Source organism: Hibiscus syriacus, unplaced genomic scaffold (genome assembly GCF_006381635.1).
Source record: "Hibiscus syriacus cultivar Baekdansim isolate YM2019G1 unplaced genomic scaffold, ASM638163v2 tig00110893_pilon, whole genome shotgun sequence".
Lineage (NCBI taxonomy): Eukaryota > Viridiplantae > Streptophyta > Magnoliopsida > Malvales > Malvaceae > Hibiscus > Hibiscus syriacus.
Genome location: NW_024062901.1, coordinates 4,401,528 through 4,419,952, shown reverse-complemented (window position 1 = coordinate 4,419,952; position 18,425 = coordinate 4,401,528). Strand labels below are relative to the sequence as shown.

The following is an 18,425-nucleotide window of genomic DNA, read 5'->3' as shown; positions in this document are numbered from 1 at the left end:
TAGTTTTTGTTTCATTTTAGTATCTCATTGTTAAAAACTTAATGTTAGTGCCTAATATTAGTTTATGTTCGTTTTAGTACCTAAGTTTCAAAAAAAAATTCAAAATTTAACGTTAAAGTTTGAATATGAGTACTGAAATGAAACAAAAATGAAACTTTAAGTATGATTTTGAAAAAATTAAAAGTTTAGATATTAAAATAGACCAAAACGATAGTTTAGGCATCAAACATGTACTTTACCCTTTAAATTTTGGTTAAACTATATAAATTGTTACTTATGTTTGAGTAAAAAAAAATTGAATAACGATTTGATCACTTATATTATCGATCCATACTAAATTAGACCTTCACCATTAATATTCGCTATTGGGATAGTGAACTATTTAAACCAACCATGAATTCCTTTCGACATCAAGGATTCAAGATACTACATTCAATGAATGGAATCATTAATCAAACAACTAGAAGAATAATAAGATGGAGCCCAACATGAAATCTGAAAATTGAGGCCTTTATTTTTTTTTGGGCCCTAAATTCAGTTCAGGATGCACAAAGCTACTAAGTTTTGATCATTCAACCGAACTATAATCTTTCTCCTATTTTACTTATTGTGCTTTCAACTTTTCTAATTTACTCATTAAACTTTCGAATTATTTATGTTTTGATCATTCAAAATTATTTTATTATTATTTATGTATTACATGATATTTTTATTATTATTTAATATAAAATAAAAACAAAATGTGGTCGAACGTCATCTTCGACCACCATCGTCCGCCTTAGAAGGTGGTCGTTTGATATCAAATTTCATGGGTCGATTTGTCTCGACCCTTGAGTTCGGCTCTGTTGGTTGTTTCACCAAATATATCCCAAAACCCGTGAACCTCGACTGAAAAGTTTTGGCTTCCTCACTTTTAGTCTTTAATTAGTGGACTTCAGAGCAAGTTCCGACAAAATGGATGTGATATTCGGACTCAATGTGTCAAGGCAAAACGACCCATGAAATTTGAGATCGAACGACCACCATCTACGGTGGTTGATGGTGGTCGGAATGGTATCCGACCACCTTTTTTATTTTCAATTATTTTTATATCAAATAAAAATTGGGTAAACTACAAGGAGACCACTAAACTATGGTCAAAAATCAATTTGACCACCGAGTTTTCAATTAAATCAAGAGAAAATCGCCTCAGTGACCAAAAATACCTTATAATATACGATTTTAACCAATTTTTTTTGGATTTGCCAAAATGACCAATAAAATCGCAACGCGATATCAAAATCGCAACGCGATTTAGAAAATCGCAACGTTAAAAGGAAAATCGCAACGGTCAAAAGAAAATCGCAACGCGAGCTTCCAAGTTCGCAACGGTCAAAAGAATAGTTAAAAAAATTTTGTTTCTTAAGAATTTTCTCTAAAAAGATAGTATCCGCGCGGACGTGTCGAAGACACGTATTACCAGACCACACGACCACGACCACGACCACGACCACGACCACGACCACGACCACGACCACGACCCGAGACGAGACGGCGGCGGCGGCGGCGCGCGAGAGTCCCCCTTGTCCTCTTTCACTCAACAAGGAAGTGCAAAATACAAGCCTTAAATACCATTCCCAATAGTATTTCCAATACTATGTGGGATTGAGCATTACCAACACTTGTTCCAAATATCATTATTCTTCATAAGTTATCATCCATTACAATATGAATTAGTCGTGTTAATGAACCAATATACCTCATTAATATGGTATTTTGAACAAAGAATGATGATGATGATCTTATTAAAGACCATCTAATACGAAAGAATCCAATGCATAACCGATACCTTATTGTGAAACTAATTCACATAGAGGTTGTACGTGAAAAAAAAATCTTTTACTTTTATAGTAAATATCTATCTCAATAATTTTAATATAAAAAATATTTTTTATTTAATAATAGAATTATTTCATGTATTTCAAGTTATAATTTAAATACTTATTAAAATGAATTAATTTATTATCGATAATTCATATTGTAATGGATGATAACTTATGAAGAATAATGATATTGGGAACAAGTGTTGGTAATGTTCAATCCCACATAGTATTGGAAACACTATTGGGAATTATATTTAAGGCTTGTATTTTGCACTTCCTTGTTGAGTGAAAGAGGACAAGGGGGACTCTCGCGCGCCGCCGCCGCCGCCGTCTCGTCTCGGGTCGGGTCGGGTCGGGTCGGGTCGGGTCGTGGTCGTGGTCGTGGTCGTGGTCGTGGTCGTGGTCGTGGTCGTGGTCGTGGTCGTGGTCGTTGCGATTTTGATATCGCGTTGCGATTTTATTGGTCATTTTGGCAAATCCAAAAAAAATTGGTTAAAATCGTATATTATAAGGTATTTTTGGTCACTGAGGGGATTTTCTCTTAAATCAATCAGACCGTCAAATTTTTTAATTGATTTAATCAAGCCACTCTCCGTTAAAAAAATAACAGCACGTCCGAGACGTGACTGTTCAATAACCTTATTATTTTCAGGTTGGATATGCATAAGACCACGTCACAATACCACATAAGTAAAAAAAAATAGCATTTAAAGGAACTCAAAACTCTTTGTTTCAAATTTTTCCTCATTTTAAAAACCCTAACATATGTGATACTGAAATAAAAGAAACAAAGAGTGAAGGAAGAAGAAAAGACTGCTTCGAAATATGGATGAATAAAATGAGAATCAGCTGTGCTTCAATGGAGTTCGTTCGACGTCAACAACCGGCTGGACCGACGAAAATTTTGGTAGAAGATTTGGGTTGTACCTCAGATGGGAGGTGCAGTTTATAGGTTGGAAGAATATACGAAGAGAGGACAGTGTAGGGGAAAGCGAATGGCTACTTGAGGGCCTCCTATTGGCCTGCGTATGCTGAGGTATATATATGGTTCGGATAGGTCGATGAAACGGTGGAGCAAGAAGATTCCAACAATAGAGGCCATCGTGGACAGTGTAGTAGAAGTTGTGGGAAACGAAGAGAGTGTATGAAGGTTGTTGTAGAAGGGTTGAAGAAGAACGACGGTGGTGTGTGGAATTTGATAGAGCATGAAGTTGGGAAAAGGGGTTTATGGAAAGTGAAAAAAAACAAGCAATGAAGACTCTTCTTGAGATTGGCATTCGGGATCAAAGCTATTAGCTTAAGCAGTAGGAGAAACAATCCTTTTGATTTATTTTACCCTTTTGTTTACCGTGTTACAATTTTTCATCTACATTTGATGTTACCACGATGTAGCTGACAAATATTGTTGCAATAAACTAAACAGTTAATCAGGTTTGGATTAGCAAAGTTTAATGTTTGATCCATTTTCAAGTTTATACCGTGCCAGTGGAGATGGATATAATGTGCGCTTTTGATGTCATCGTTATACCTTGATCCAAATTGGCTACAGATTTACCGACTCTAACTTCAAGAGTAACGATAACACCCATAAATGTAGAAATATCGAATGATTAAACATATTTGATCATATATCAACTCGTATTTTATCTATATTTTTAATTTTCTGACTGCCGGAGGTCTTCCACGGAAGCTGCTCTACCTGGCGTTGGGGGCAGCCTACTACCTCCCCTTACCCCATTACATATGGGAATAGGGTTTTGTTGTTGTTGTTGATCATTTATCAACTCGTATAATATAACGATGACCGAACTAAACCAGATGGAAGGTAAGCTCACACGTTGATTATTTGTTTTATGTTGTATATTGAAGTGTTTATTTGACTAACAGATGGTGTTGAAATTACATGATCTAACACTTTTTATTCTATAAATAAAGAAGCTACATAGCTTCGATGTTTCAAATGGCTATTTATGGTTGCACCTGAAACCAAACTAACTAGATTGTTGTTGGTTGTAATCATTGAGCGTAAGCACATCCAACACCTTTCAGTACCTACATGCAAAATGGTTCCATCGTTCTGGAATCCACCCATCGCACGGTTCTACGTTGACCACTATCTAACCAGGATTTGCATACCTGAGACACTCATTTTGATTCGTCAGAGGCCTGATGGTCCCGTCTGGGTATATTTCTCATTCTTGTTCAATATCCTTACTCGCACAGTTTTCCAGCAGCACCATGCTTCCATTTTCTACCAAGCACATGCCATTGTAACTGACAATGGTGGTCACGGTGACATTGTGTTTTTGGTGACAGTAAAAGCTTGTTTAGAAGCATTAACATTGAACTCTATATGTAGATGAATTCCGCTATATTATGGAAATCCCGTCAAGACCACCGGTTTTAGGATCTTATACTTCCATCACTCTGGATTTCTCATTTGGTGGCATTAAAGTCTGCCTTGTCACAAGCATAGATCATCACATCGGCTTGGGAATAGTATCCATTTTTCGTTTGATAGAATTGCGTTATCGTCTGATCTCAATGTCCACAATTGATTGGTTCGATTATGTCCACATGGCCATAAGACTACTTGGTGCCCATCCTGCAGTCGAATGAGCTCCAATAACCTAAAGAATGCCTTCCAAAATCACCTACAGCAATCAAATGAGGTAACACCTCCAAAGAAACCGTTGACATAGCCATGACGCCAAGAGCTTATCCTGCTGCCGATGATCAGAAATGAGGATTTTCAACCAAACACATCCTCAGTCGAGATAAACTACTCCGGATAATGTAAAATATCGGAGAAAACTTCATAAACTGTATCCATCCACAATCAATAGAATCTGGTGCTTCCAGAGAAAGTATTCTTGGAGAGTTTGAGTATATCTAGCTTTGGTAGATGTTGAATAACTGTCGTAAAAGAATGTAAACTGTCGGACGAATCGGTAAAATCACTCATCGCCGAAGAGGTACGACCAGCACTACCTGTATGAGAACCATCAGCCATGGCAAAGCAAAAAAGAAGATAGAATCACGCTCAAGAAACCAAAACGGAGCTTGCGAACAACGCCCAATGATACCATGTTAGAATAACCAAGGAAATCGGAAGAGAGACGACACTGCATTTTATTTAATTAACCTGTAATATCCCAAAAAAACCAGGTGATATACAAGGGAAGGAGGTTAGTGCACTGCTGAAGATACCAAAAGAGTGCCTTTAAATGTTGTTTTTTTATGTGGTATTCTAACGTGGTTTTATGCATATCCAACCTGGAAATAATAAAGTTATTGAACAGTCACGTCGGACTCACCGTTATTTTTTTTAACGGAGAGTAGTTTGATTGAATCAATTAAAAGTTGGTGGTGATTGATTCAATTGAAAGTTCGGTGGTCAAATTGATTTTTGACCATAGTTTAATGGTCTCCATGTAGTTTACGCTAAAAAAATATATAATGTCATACAAAAATCATAATAAAATAATTCATAGTGATCAAAACATAAACAATTCGAAAGTTCAGTGAGTAAATTAGAAAAATTGAATGTACAATGAGTAAAATAGGAGAGAAGGGAATGGTGTAATTTACCTTATATTTTATAAAAAAAAATTAGGTTAAATTGACTTTAGGCCTATATTTGTTTTGAAACTATGCAAATTAAGCCTTGAACTGTCGTGTTACAGTTTCACTTGCTAAACCTCTATTAATTTCAAAATTAAGTAAACTAGATCCTTTTCAAATTTTTAAAATTTTAAAATTTTAAATCAATGATTTAACTATTAGATTATGGCCTCTATTTATTATTGTTCAAGTTTGGGCCTATGAAGTTTCATCCTGACCCGTCCGTGTCTTAAGGGTTTAGGTTCAATTGGTATATGAGCATGACTAGTTGGTTCCGATTAATACTTAGGTTTTTTTAACTAATTTGATCCGAAAGATCAAATTCATGTATTAATTTAACCTAAGAATACACTATCAAAATTGAATCTTGAAATTAAATCCATATACTAAAATATGAGTTAATTTTTTTTTTGTTGATATTTTTAATGTCCAATATGATGCATTAAACTTATTATATGGAGTATTGAGTTCAATTTAAGGTAACAATAATTTTCTAATATTTAATTCATAAAATTAAATATGACATCTTATTTAAAATATCAACTTTGTTAACTTTCAATCCAATATATATATTGAACTCATTAGATGATTTTAGTAGTAAAAATACTTTAACATTATTTGTAATGCGTATATGTTCTCAACAAGGGCGGAACTAGGATAAAATTACGGGATGAACCAAGTTGCTTATCTTTGAAACTAACGAGGTTTTAAAAGTTGAGTAAACCACAAAAAACAGAGGGTCGGGACTTAATTTCAATAATTTCAAAACCACCATGCCTTAAAAACTAATTAAACTAAAAACTAGGAGTAAGAATTAATTTATTTAACTTAAAACTGATAGTGTCTTGAAAATAATTAAACAGAACTATTTGGGGGGGTCGGGACTACTTTAACGGTCTCAAAACTTTCAAGTGTTAAAATGCAATTAAATCATAAAAGTTGGGTGGGCCTAGGGATGTACACGGGACTTGAATCGAATGGGCTCCAAACTGACCCATCCTTATCGGGTCATATTTTTAAAAAAATTGAATTCTAATTCAGGGGTTGGATTTTTAGATATTATTTTGTGTCGAGTTCGAGTTTATGATGAAAAATATTCTACTCAAACTAACTCGAAAAAAAATATAAGTTTACTTATATATTTAGGGATGATTGCAATAAGATCTCTCTATTTTTTTCAATTAATTTTTATTTTTATAGAATAAAATAATATTTTTATAAATATTATTTCTAATTCAGAAATAATATAATTTTTGAGTCGCGTCAAATTGACCGAAAACTCGACGTAAACCAATCTATGCTCATCACTAAATGGGACATGTTCCCCCTCCACCTCACGTGGTTCCATCGCTGATTCTCAATAAACTAAGAAAATGTAATACAAATATTATATTATAATATCCCAAAATATTATATATATGGATAGGGGTCACCTAAGTGAAATTTAAACACGTGACTTTTCTGCAATGCGAAATGAATAACTTGAAATCTCTGCTCCCCGGCGGGGGGCGGGGGATGTAAGAATTATAGGCATTAATGTAATGAAGGGGGGCATGCGCTGGCTGCTGTTGATTGTCGAACAAGTCGGAGACAGTCGACGGAAATGGCTGACATCTTTACATTATTTTTTGAAACTTCCAATCCATGTGATCCCTCTCACCATGTTTCCTGTTTTCTCTTTCAATAATGTCATTATGTTTTAATTTTTTTCATTTTTCGTTAAAACATTGAAGACGATTTAAGTTAGAGTTAATCTGCTTATAAGATGATAAAATTTGATCTTAGAATCTCAAATGACTATCATATCTTTTAGACAACAGAGTAATATTCAACTCAGACTATCGTCATTTTATAATAAAAAAGAACGAGTTTGGAACATAACGAATAGTCAGGTGATCGTTTTGTAACTTATAATAATCGATGGACTCAACAAAATACCATATAGTCGGAAGACCATATTTAATAGTCAGAGAACTTAATAAAATAATATTCTATATTCGGGGGACCATTTGAGCATTTTACCCATAGTAATTAATTACTTTCAAATTTGAATTTTATAGATAGAGAAAATAACAAATCTAATGCCCCCCACTTGTAAAAATTGCCTTTGAAGTAATTTTAATTATTTCAATCGAATATATTTAATAAAAAATTAAAAAAATTTAGGTTGAATCGGTTCACAGTCTGATCCGATTCGAACGATTCTTTACGGTTCATTAGAACCGATTCAACCGAGATAGAATGGACCAGACCAGACAGCGATTCCCGATTGAACCGGCCGATCCGGTCCGATTTTCAAACATGCTCCACCCCCCCCCCCACCCCACACTCCCTAAGGAAAATATAGTTTGATGAGGAACAATTTATCTATCAAATGTTAACGGTCTATTCTTTTGGTTTAAGCAGAGAATTACGATAATATAACGATCGCTAGTCGGTGTCTGTGTATGAAAAAGGTAAAAACGTAAAGGGAGAGATATGAGTGAATAATAAGGGAATAATAAGAATTTTCCTTTTCTCGTATTTAGCTTAGAAGTATTTATAATTATTATAATTGATGGTATATGTGATAAAGTAATTAAGATTATTCATAAGTCAATAGATTAAATAGATTTTACCGTTAAATTTTAAATTTTATTTTGATAAATCATGTAGATCTATTACATATATTATATTATCTATGTATTGTAGATGATTCGGAGATCGTATAACTGCCCCATTTCATAATGCTCCACTATCACTAGCCAGTAACCACACTTTAGTGCCTATAAGAGATCAAATTCATCGACAAATCAACAAGTTTTGAATCCCGAATTCCTTAACAACGTTGTCTATTTTCTAAAAAGAACATATTTTTTTACAATATTAAAGGTTAATATTCAATAAAGCAGCTTTTTCCCACCATGTTGAGTCGACATCTTTTCAACCCTTCACACTTTGTTCAGCCGCCTCTAACTGCCAAGTTTTGGCGACTGAGTTCCTAAGCACTTTATATTATAATTTGTCCATTATTTTCCTTTTACGTGTGGAATTAGACATGCTCGTGCATGTTAGAAGGGAGTTACGTAATCCCAAGATTTACAACGATAGATCTCTAATACAAAGTATTCTTCTAACACAATCCTCTTGTGCGTGAGTTTATGGAATTTGGATATCATTATTAGGGTTTTCTCTAAAGTTTAAAAAACATATTGAAATACCTAAACAATAGAAATATGAAGATGTAAAGAGTTTGTCCATCGAAACCCAGCCTCGTAATCTTATGAGACACTCTAAACGCTAAAGTAATCTTATGACTCCCTATAAATCTCGTGTACAAGCAGATCAGTCCATATTAATCAGGTGAAATCCTAGAACGGGAAAACAAAAAAACATATGTTAACATACAATAACCATAAAGTTTCAAGATTAGTTTTGAGATTACAAGGTAGTGACTAGAATATGAGACTCCAAAAGTCCATGAATAATAGTGTTGAAATTGGAATTTCATCGTCATGTTTCATACACAAACTTTAACTAAATTGACCCACAAGTTTGAGTGGCCTGATAAACACCACTCTGCAGTCGCCAAAAGCTTGTAGGTACAGTGGAAAGGACGGTGAAGTGTAGGGTAGTTTCCTTTATACGTGGTCGCAGAAGACAGTTTCTTAATTTCCTAGCCTTTAACCTTTTTTAGAACATTTGATTTGACACCATTCCACCCTTTTTAGAGCTATCATAAAACAACAGCACGAGTTTTTTTTCTTTAACTTTTAGGGTAAAATAAATGGAAAATGAAAAGAAACAGGTGTCGGTAAATCGACCGGAGGCCTCCTCCACCACCACCAAACGGTGGTTGGAGTGGTGGACCCCACTTACCGGACGGGGAATCTTAACACGTGTAAGCATCGAATGGTGTATGCCCACCAAGTACTGATTCCCTCATCAAAGCATGTTATTTTCACACGTGTAAGATCCACGTTGTGCCGTGCTATTGTCAGGGTCATCTTCACAGAGCCCTTTTTAATTTCTTCTTTTTCCCTCTGAAGAACTTCAGTGTTCAGATTTCAGAGCTGAGACCGAAAAATAAATGAATGAATGGACCTACCTAACGGCGTTAAGACGGGACGGAGATTGGTAGATCTCTTCGTACTTTCCGTTAACTAAACGGAGCGAGAAGCCGGCTGACGCTGTTATTATATTTTATCAATTTCTTTTAGGACAAAGCACCGACTATAGGATAAATTAACTTATCATATTCCCTTGTGTAATGGGGTGAGCGAAAGTAAGGTAGTAGGCTGCCCTTAACGTCAGGTTGAGAGCAGTTTTTATATATGACATTCGATAGTCAGAATTATGAATTTTTCACCGTGAGACTCGATCTCACGACCACAAGGATACATTATATTAATTCCTCGACTATTAAAAATTTAAAATAATTTTCTAACTATAGAATATAGCTTTGTTACGTACATCGACTATTGAAATTTACAAAATGATCACTTGATTATTATGTACAAAACTTTTTTTTCTATTAAAATTAACGATATTCTGAGTTCAACATTAACCTGCTAATTGTGATATGAAAATCTGATCTCATAATCTCAAACGACTATCATATATCAATCATCGTGTTAAGGTTCAACTTAAAAAATTGTCAATTTTAAACGAAAAGAGACGATTTTGAAACATAATGAATAATCGAGTGAACATTTTGTAACTTTTTATTAGTTGAATGACTTAACAAAATATTATTCTATAATTTTAAGATTTTTATAATTTTTAATAGTCGAGAAACTTCTATTAAGCTATAAAGTAAATAAAAAAAAAACGCAATTCAAGTCATCAAGTGGATGAGCATTGGATAATTTGTAGATAAGAATATGTCATTACATAAATGAAGTTTCATACTAATGTTGTACCTATTCTCCGTGTCATGTTGAAATCTATCTCTCATCTAAATAAAGAGTAAATTACGTATTTAGTACGTAAATTATCCGTTTTAATACTTATATTTTAATTTTTTAATCATATATAACGTTTAATTTTTATTTCATTTTAGTTTATTACCGTTAAAAATTTAACGCATTTAGTGCCTAAACTATCAATTTTTGTTTATTTTACTACCTAAAATTTGTTTATTTTCAAAATTAACGTTGAATTTTAAACAATTATACTAAAATGAAATAAAACTAAACTTAAATAGATTTTAAAAAATTGAAAATATAATATTAAAATGGACCAAAACGGAAAATTTTATACATTAAACCATGGTTTTCAGAACCGGCCGTGCTACATGTTCACTGGTTCAACCGGTCAAACCGCTCAGACCGGTCAAAAGAACTGGACGACGTCATAATTAATTATTATTTAAAAATTAAATAAAAATATAAAAACATTTAATAAAATAGTTTATATCACAAGTCATATTCAAAGCAAGTTATAACATATAAGTTAAAAATCATAAAATCAAGTGAAACAAAATGTTTCAATCAACTACAACATATTTTAAGGTAAAACATATTAATAATAAATATAATTATAACTATAATCAAAAAATAAATTTGGGGCTAAAAAATCATAACAAACGATGTCGTTTGGTTTAATTTTTAAAAAAAAAATCCCACATGGCTAAGAAACATAGAAGATCATCACAAAAGTCTAAAGAGAAAATATAAAAACAAAACAATCCCACATGATTAAAAAACATAGAAGAGCATCCCAACTGACTTCTATAAACAATAGAGGTAATTGACATTCAAAATCATTGAGCCTTTTGGTGAGCACAGAGCGAACTATTCTTTCGTTTCATTGATTTTGAATTTCAGGCTTCAATCGAGCTTCAAAATTTTTTTGAGTTCAAGTTTCAATATATTTTCGAGTTCGAGTTGAACTTGATAATTTTTAGCTCGTGAGTTTTGAGTCGAGTTGAGCTACTTTAAAGTTTCGAGTTCGAGTCGAGCTCAACAATACTCGAGTTCGACTTGGCTCGTTTAACAAATGACGTCGTTTGATTTAATTTTTTTTAGAAAAAAAACAGAACCGATTTTCAACCGGTTCACGGTTCACTAATAACGGTTTAACCAGTGTAGAATGAACCGGATCAGAAAGCGGTTCTCAGTTGAACGGCCGATCCGATCCGATTTCAAACACTGCATAAACACAGTTTACCTAAGAAAAATCAACCTACCTAAATCATCCTAACCTATATTTTACCATCAATAAAGTCAATCTCAAATACATATGGTCTTAGTTTAACTCAAATATAAAACAAAATTTTTCAAAGTCTTAAATGTATCATTGTCCCTTAAAATATATCATTTGTATCGAGTTGTCTCTTAAATTATTTCTCAAGACATTTTATCCCATTAACTTTAAACCTTTACTCTGTTTACCCCAAATCGTTAATTCTATTTGGAAAAAATTTGGTGACCAATCAAAACACGCCACATCATCCTATCATTTTTATTTTCTTTATCTAAATAAATAAGAATCGAATAAAAATTAAAATAAGTGATATCTCTAAATACCCCTCTTTTCACCCACCTCCACCATCAAACCCCCCCCCAACACCCTCCTCTTTTCTCTTCTCACTGTGCCCCTCTTCCCCAGCCGTCTTATCCATTTTTTTTTTGTTTATTTTCAATTCAATCAAAGGCAAGCGAATATGTGAATAATTGCATGTAGAAGAAGCAAGAGAATTTCATGGAGAATATAAATTTATATTCCCGTAACACCAACTCTTTTCTTCCGACCAACAACCTGCGAATGAGCCGTCGTGGTCTAACTCGAAATAAATGATATAATTTAGAGATTAAAATGTATTTAAGCATTTTTTTGAATGATATGTCGGGTGAGACAAGTTGGCGGCATAACATAACCCCTCACGTTGGGGACAACATGCATGAACCAACCAAAAACGTGTTTTTATGTTTTCGCCAAAATAATTAATTATTTGTCCAATGTAGCAGGGCACGGCAGCCGCATGACTGCTTCATGAACCGGCTTGGATAAATGATAATTTGACGGTCAACGAAATTAACCACTGAGCAAAAACATCGACTCTTAAGCCACAAGTTTTGCATGACCATGTCACCCGATCCTGACCCAATCCTCAATTATGGTACACGTGTTCCTTCATGGCCATTGTTGTTTATATAAGCTCACGGTTCAACAGTGACAACGGTCCATAAATATTTTAGATCATAAACAAAATTTTAGAATGTATATTTTAAACGAAATGAATAACTAATATAGAAAATTTTAGGTCATAGGTGAGACCTTATTCAAAATGAGTTATATATATCTATTATCTATCATGACCTGATATTTCTTATATTTTAAAAAGATACATATTGAATGAATTTAAATATTTAATATTATTAGTGATATTCGAGTACGAATTTGATGTAGATTAAAGGCATGTGTTAAATTTGTCAAATGCGATTTACACCCTTCGTTTCGAACCCAATAATGTGCATTACTTGCCTTAAAAATTTTACTACAAGGGGTATTGACTTGAAGCATATATATTTTTAACGTCAACTACAAATCTAAACTTGTCATTTTTCGTTAAAAAATTTTGGCACTGAGCTAGATGTTAGTCTATTGTATGAGATATGATAAATCTGATCACGGAATCTCAAACATCATATCTCAGACAACAGACTAACATCGAACTCAGGCTCCCGTTAAATTTTCATGGAGAATGATGTGTTTAGAACATAATGGATACTCAAGTGTTATATTATAACTTTTAACAGTGGAGAGACTCATCAAAACAACATCTTATATCGATACACCATTGATAACTTTTAATAATCGATAGACTTAAGAATCATTTGAATACCTAAATTTTAACCATAATCATAACGTGAAGTCTCCTACTTGAATAAAGTTCTCATAAATTAAACTCTTCCCTAATTTCGTAACATTTATTCTGATAGTAACACTTTAATTAAATTACAAGCTTACGCTACTAAACTGGTCCTAAGCTGTAAATTGAAATTATTATCTTTTAGGGGGCGTTTGGACGGGGGAATGTAAGATTCACATGGAATAGAATTCACATTCTCCAGTTTAGTTAACCCGGAAATCTCATTCTCGGTAATGTAAAATTACCAATAGTGGATTTTTTTGGGTATATTATCGAGAATGTCATTACATCAATTTCCTTAGGTATTGTTGGATTACTGGCGTTTTGGACTAAAATGCCCTTAAAATTTTTTCTCTAAAAAATATCATTCTTCTGTCATTGAATATAAAAATTCTACGAAGATTAAATTACAAATTTATCCTTAAACTATTTTAGATTTACAAAAAAAAGTATATAATTAAAATTTATATGAAGTTCAAGGGTTAAAATAAAATTTTACCCTTTCATTAAACCTTTTTATTTTTCAATTTTATAAAAAAATTATATAAATTTTATGAATTTAAATTTTCAAATAAAATATATAAATATTTTCCAACTTAAAAAAAACAAATATATAATAAAGACAATTTGGTCAAATATATATTCTAATAATCTTTTATTTATTTAACCAAACACGGTAATCTTTCATTCGTGTTAAACCAACCAAACACAAAATACATCATTTTCAGTAACCTTATTCCCAAATAATCTTACATTCCGTGAACCAAACGCACCCTTATTGATCAAAGCTTAGATTCTTCCCCTTAATCTAACGCTACGGCGGCGGCACCCATTAATTACCGAAACCTGTTCCGATTCCCAGGGTTAAAAAACAGGATTATGGATAAGAGGTCACGTGAATTATTACATATGATTAGGGTCAATTCTTTTATTTAATTTTGATTTATTTCAGCTTTGACGACGTTTTAATTGTCTTAATCCATTAATATTTGTATGGTACAAACTCATTCGACCATCATTAATAAATAGTAATAGAATATTTTTTATTTTTATTTTTCCATGTTTAAATATAACGTAGGAGGATAGGCTAGGGAAGCCCATAGATAGGAGTCGGTAACTTTTCTGATCAAATGACGGGGAGATGGGAGGTAAGTGGTTAAAACCTAGTAACCAAATAGGAATTCAGCTGTAAAATAAAAATAATTACACTCTTAAAAAGGTTGTCTATAAAAGGTGTGAAGAATTAATTGAGGTGGGGATGCATTTAGCGGGAAGTTTTACGGTCTTAATATACAGTTATAAAATATATTATCTATTTTATTATTATTTAAATTATAAAATTGATAAAAAATAATCGAAAATATTATTATTTATACCAGTTTTAATTATCGACATAGATAAACGCAGTAAAAACACTTGGTAAAAAATAATGTTTTGTGTTACGTTTGAATAATTTTTTACCGTTTTTATTATTAAAAATAATAACAAAAGTGATAATATATTTTTAATCGTATATTAGAATAACATTTCGCCGCATTTAACAGCTCCACATTACTGCATTTTCAGTAAAAAAAACCCAAAAAACTATTTTTTAAAGAATTAAAACATCTCAAAAAATAATTTTTTTAAACAAGTGAGGGTAGAAACGTATATTTTCATCTTATTCGTTTGAGCTGTAGTTGTTGTAGTTAGCCTCCGTGGTTCATCGGTTGCCGCGCCATCACGAGCTTTTTTTTCCTCTCATTTGATTCCTTTTTAAAAATATGGATTTTCTATTAAATTGTTAATCTTTTGCTCTGATGGTGAAGTAGAGTAGTGAAAAACCAAGCAAAACCCCCCAATCCCCAATGCTTAGATTCTTCACCCATTCATCTTTTTTCTTTGGTTTTTGAGCAATCGACACAAATCCATAGATACCCAGAAATTGATCGACCATGAAGAGAGACAATAATCATCTGCAACACAACCCAGACCCATCCTCCTCCCTCTGCGGTGGTTCTTCGGCTGGAAAGGCGAAGCTTTGGGAGGAGGAAGCAGCCCAACAAGACCGCGGAATGGATGAGCTTCTGGCGGTTCTGGGTTACAAGGTCAAGACTTCGGACATGGCCGAAGTGGCCCAGAAGCTTGAGCAGTTGGAGGAAGTTATGTGTAATGTTCAGGATGATTGGATTTCGCATCTTGCTTCCGAGACTGTTCATTTTAATCCTTCCGATCTGTCGACTTGGCTCGAAAGTATGCTTTCTGAATTTAATCCTCCTAGTTTTGACCCTTTTGGTGCTGCTGGAACGACGGCGGATGCGATGGTTACTTTAGATTATCCGTTCCTCGGTGGCCCGGCTGAGTCGTCTACTTTAACGACGTTGGATTTTGAGAACAACAATCGGAAACATCAGAAAACTGGGCAACAAATCTTTGATGAAGCTTCCTGCTCGGATTATGATCTGAAATCCATTCCCGGTAAGGCTATTTATTCTCAGAACACCCAGACTCACGATTCGTCGTCTTCTTCAACTCACAACAACAACGTTAAATCCGAAAAACGTTTGAAATCCACATCCGGGTCGCACTCGGATATCTTCCCTCCTGCTGCTGTTTCCTATGGAATTCCGACTGAGTCAGTTCGTCCCGTTGTCCTTGTCGACACACAAGAGAATGGAATCCGACTCGTTCATGCTTTGATGGCATGTGCAGACGCTGTGCAGCAAAACAATCTCAATCTCGCTGAAGCCTTGGTGAAACAAATTGGGTTCTTAGCGATTTCCCAAGCTGGGGCTATGAGGAAAGTGGCTACGTATTTCGCCGAAGCATTAGCTCGACGGATTTACGGACTATATCCTCAAAACCCACTCGACCACTCTTTATCAGATGTTCTTCACATGCACTTTTACGAGACTTGTCCTTATCTCAAGTTCGCTCATTTCACAGCTAACCAAGCGATTCTCGAAGCTTTTGAAGGTAAAAAACGAGTCCATGTTATCGATTTTTCGATGAATCAAGGCATGCAATGGCCTGCTTTGATTTTAGCGTTAAAAGCCAGTGGTCCGCCGGCTTTTAGGTTAACTGGTATCGGACCTCCTAGCCACGACAATTCGGATCATTTGCAGGAAGTTGGTTGGAAGTTGGCTCAGTTTGCTGAAAAGATTCACGTTGAGTTCGAGTATCGTGGGTTCGTCGCTAATTCTTTGGCCGATTTGGATGCTTCAATGCTCGATCTCAGGCCGAGTGAAGTCGAAGCGGTCGCCGTTAACTCGGTTTTCGAGTTACATAAATTGTTGGCTCGGCCCGGTGCCATCGACAAAGTCTTCTCCGTGGTGAAACAAATGAAGCCCGAAATTGTCACCATCGTCGAGCAAGAAGCGAACCATAACGGCCCGGTTTTCCTGGACCGGTTCACCGAGTCATTGCATTATTACTCGACGCTGTTCGATTCGTTGGAAGGGTCGGTGAGTAGTCAGGACAAGGTCATGTCGGAGGTTTATTTGGGCAAACAGATTGTTGTGGTGGCCTGCGAAGGCGTGGACAGAATCGAGAGGCACGAGTCGTTGACTCAGTGGAGGAACCGATTCGGCTCCGCCGGGTTCTCACCTGTTCATCTGGGCTCCAACGCGTTCAAGCAAGCCAGCATGCTCCTCGCCCTGTTCAACGGCGGGGAAGGGTACGGTGTCGAGGAGAACAGCGGGTGTTTGATGCTGGGATGGCATAATCGCCCTCTCATTACAACCTCAGCTTGGAAGCCCGCCATCAAAAACACCGCAACGTCCACCATCACCAACTGAGTCGACTCAACGAGTCATGAACCCGAACTCAAAAGTCTGGTCCCTAGTACGAAACCCTTGTCTGTAATTATCTGTCAATGTTTTGGTCTCAGAACTGGCTGCCTTTCCCAGTCTCCCAACCCTTTATTATCATCGTTTTTCTATTTTTCTGCTTAGGATAATTTTTCTTTCAAGTTCTTATTTTGGGAAATCTTTTTGTAATTTTCAGGGTGAAATCGAAAAAGACTTGAAGTATTATATATATATATATATATATGTAGCCTTTGCTGGAAATAAATGAAGAAAAGTAATTGCAGAAGCTTTAGTTGAAAACCCAGCAGTTACTTCACAAAATATCCGACTGCAAATATCCTCAGCTTCCTGGCCGCAATAACGGCACGGCACTGAGGAATCACCAAATCCGTGATAGACTCTTCTTTCAGGCATTTAATCAAACACATTGGCTACAACAAAGAAAGCATCAGCGGGGAGCCATTTTTGTTTGCATTATTGCTGAAGAAAAGAATATTGCATTACCTGGAGACAACTATTTACAGAACCCCGTCTGTAGTTTTTAATGTCGGCTAAAGAGCACAATCATAAGTGAAAAGAAATGCGCACTTCACTTAAATGTCAAGTTCTCAACTTTATTTAAGAAGGCTTTCACTTTCTTATCTTCCCCTTTTTAATTTTCTCGGGAAAACATTTTTTTTTCACTTCTCAACTAAGAGTCTTCACTGATTATGTCTCGTGTAGAACCTTTTTTTTCCCACCTGTTTTCTTCTTCTTTTTTTCACTTTCTTGTTGATCTATAACATCATCAGCGTATGTCTACTAATCTTTATGTCTACTAATCTTTTTGATCTACATCATCATCGTATGCCTGACACCAACACTTAAGATTAAATTTATTATATGACGATTACGTCTACTAATATTGTTGATCTACATCATCATCATCATCGTATGTCCGACACTAACACTCAAGATTTGAACCTAATTTTTTTTTACTCTCGTAGAATCATTGATCATGATTATTCGTTCAAATCAAAAAGAAATAAATCTCTAATTTTAAATTAGGCTAAGCTCTCCATGATTGGTGTGGGAAGGCAAAACCCAATGGTATTGTGATGCCACGTCATGTTGTCAACATCAAAGGAGGGATCTAATTGCCCACTAACTCGTCGGATCATGAAAGAAGAAGACACCATCTTTCATGGGTTTTAGCCACTTGTTCTCTAACAAGTTCGTTTTTGGTTGATGCAAAGCAACCCCATGAGAATGAAATGAAATGGAATTAAATTCTAAGCATTTTTATCGAGAGTTGGT

General features: G+C 34.7%; 1 protein-coding gene across 1 annotated transcript; it reads left to right on the top strand.

The window, feature by feature from the left end:
• Positions 1-15,134: 15,134 nt before the first annotated feature.
• On the top strand, positions 15,135-17,334 carry LOC120145537 (DELLA protein GAIP-like). The gene has a single exon (XM_039159363.1). It carries the CDS (start codon positions 15,276-15,278, stop codon positions 17,115-17,117), a length of 1,842 nt encoding a protein of 613 aa, XP_039015294.1. The 5' UTR covers positions 15,135-15,275; the 3' UTR covers positions 17,118-17,334.
• Positions 17,335-18,425: the final 1,091 nt, after the last annotated feature.

Excerpts from the sequence above, each read along its gene's own strand:
- LOC120145537 (XM_039159363.1), top strand. The coding sequence starts at position 15,276 with ATGAAGAGAGACAATAATCATCTGCAACACAACCCAGACCCATCCTCC.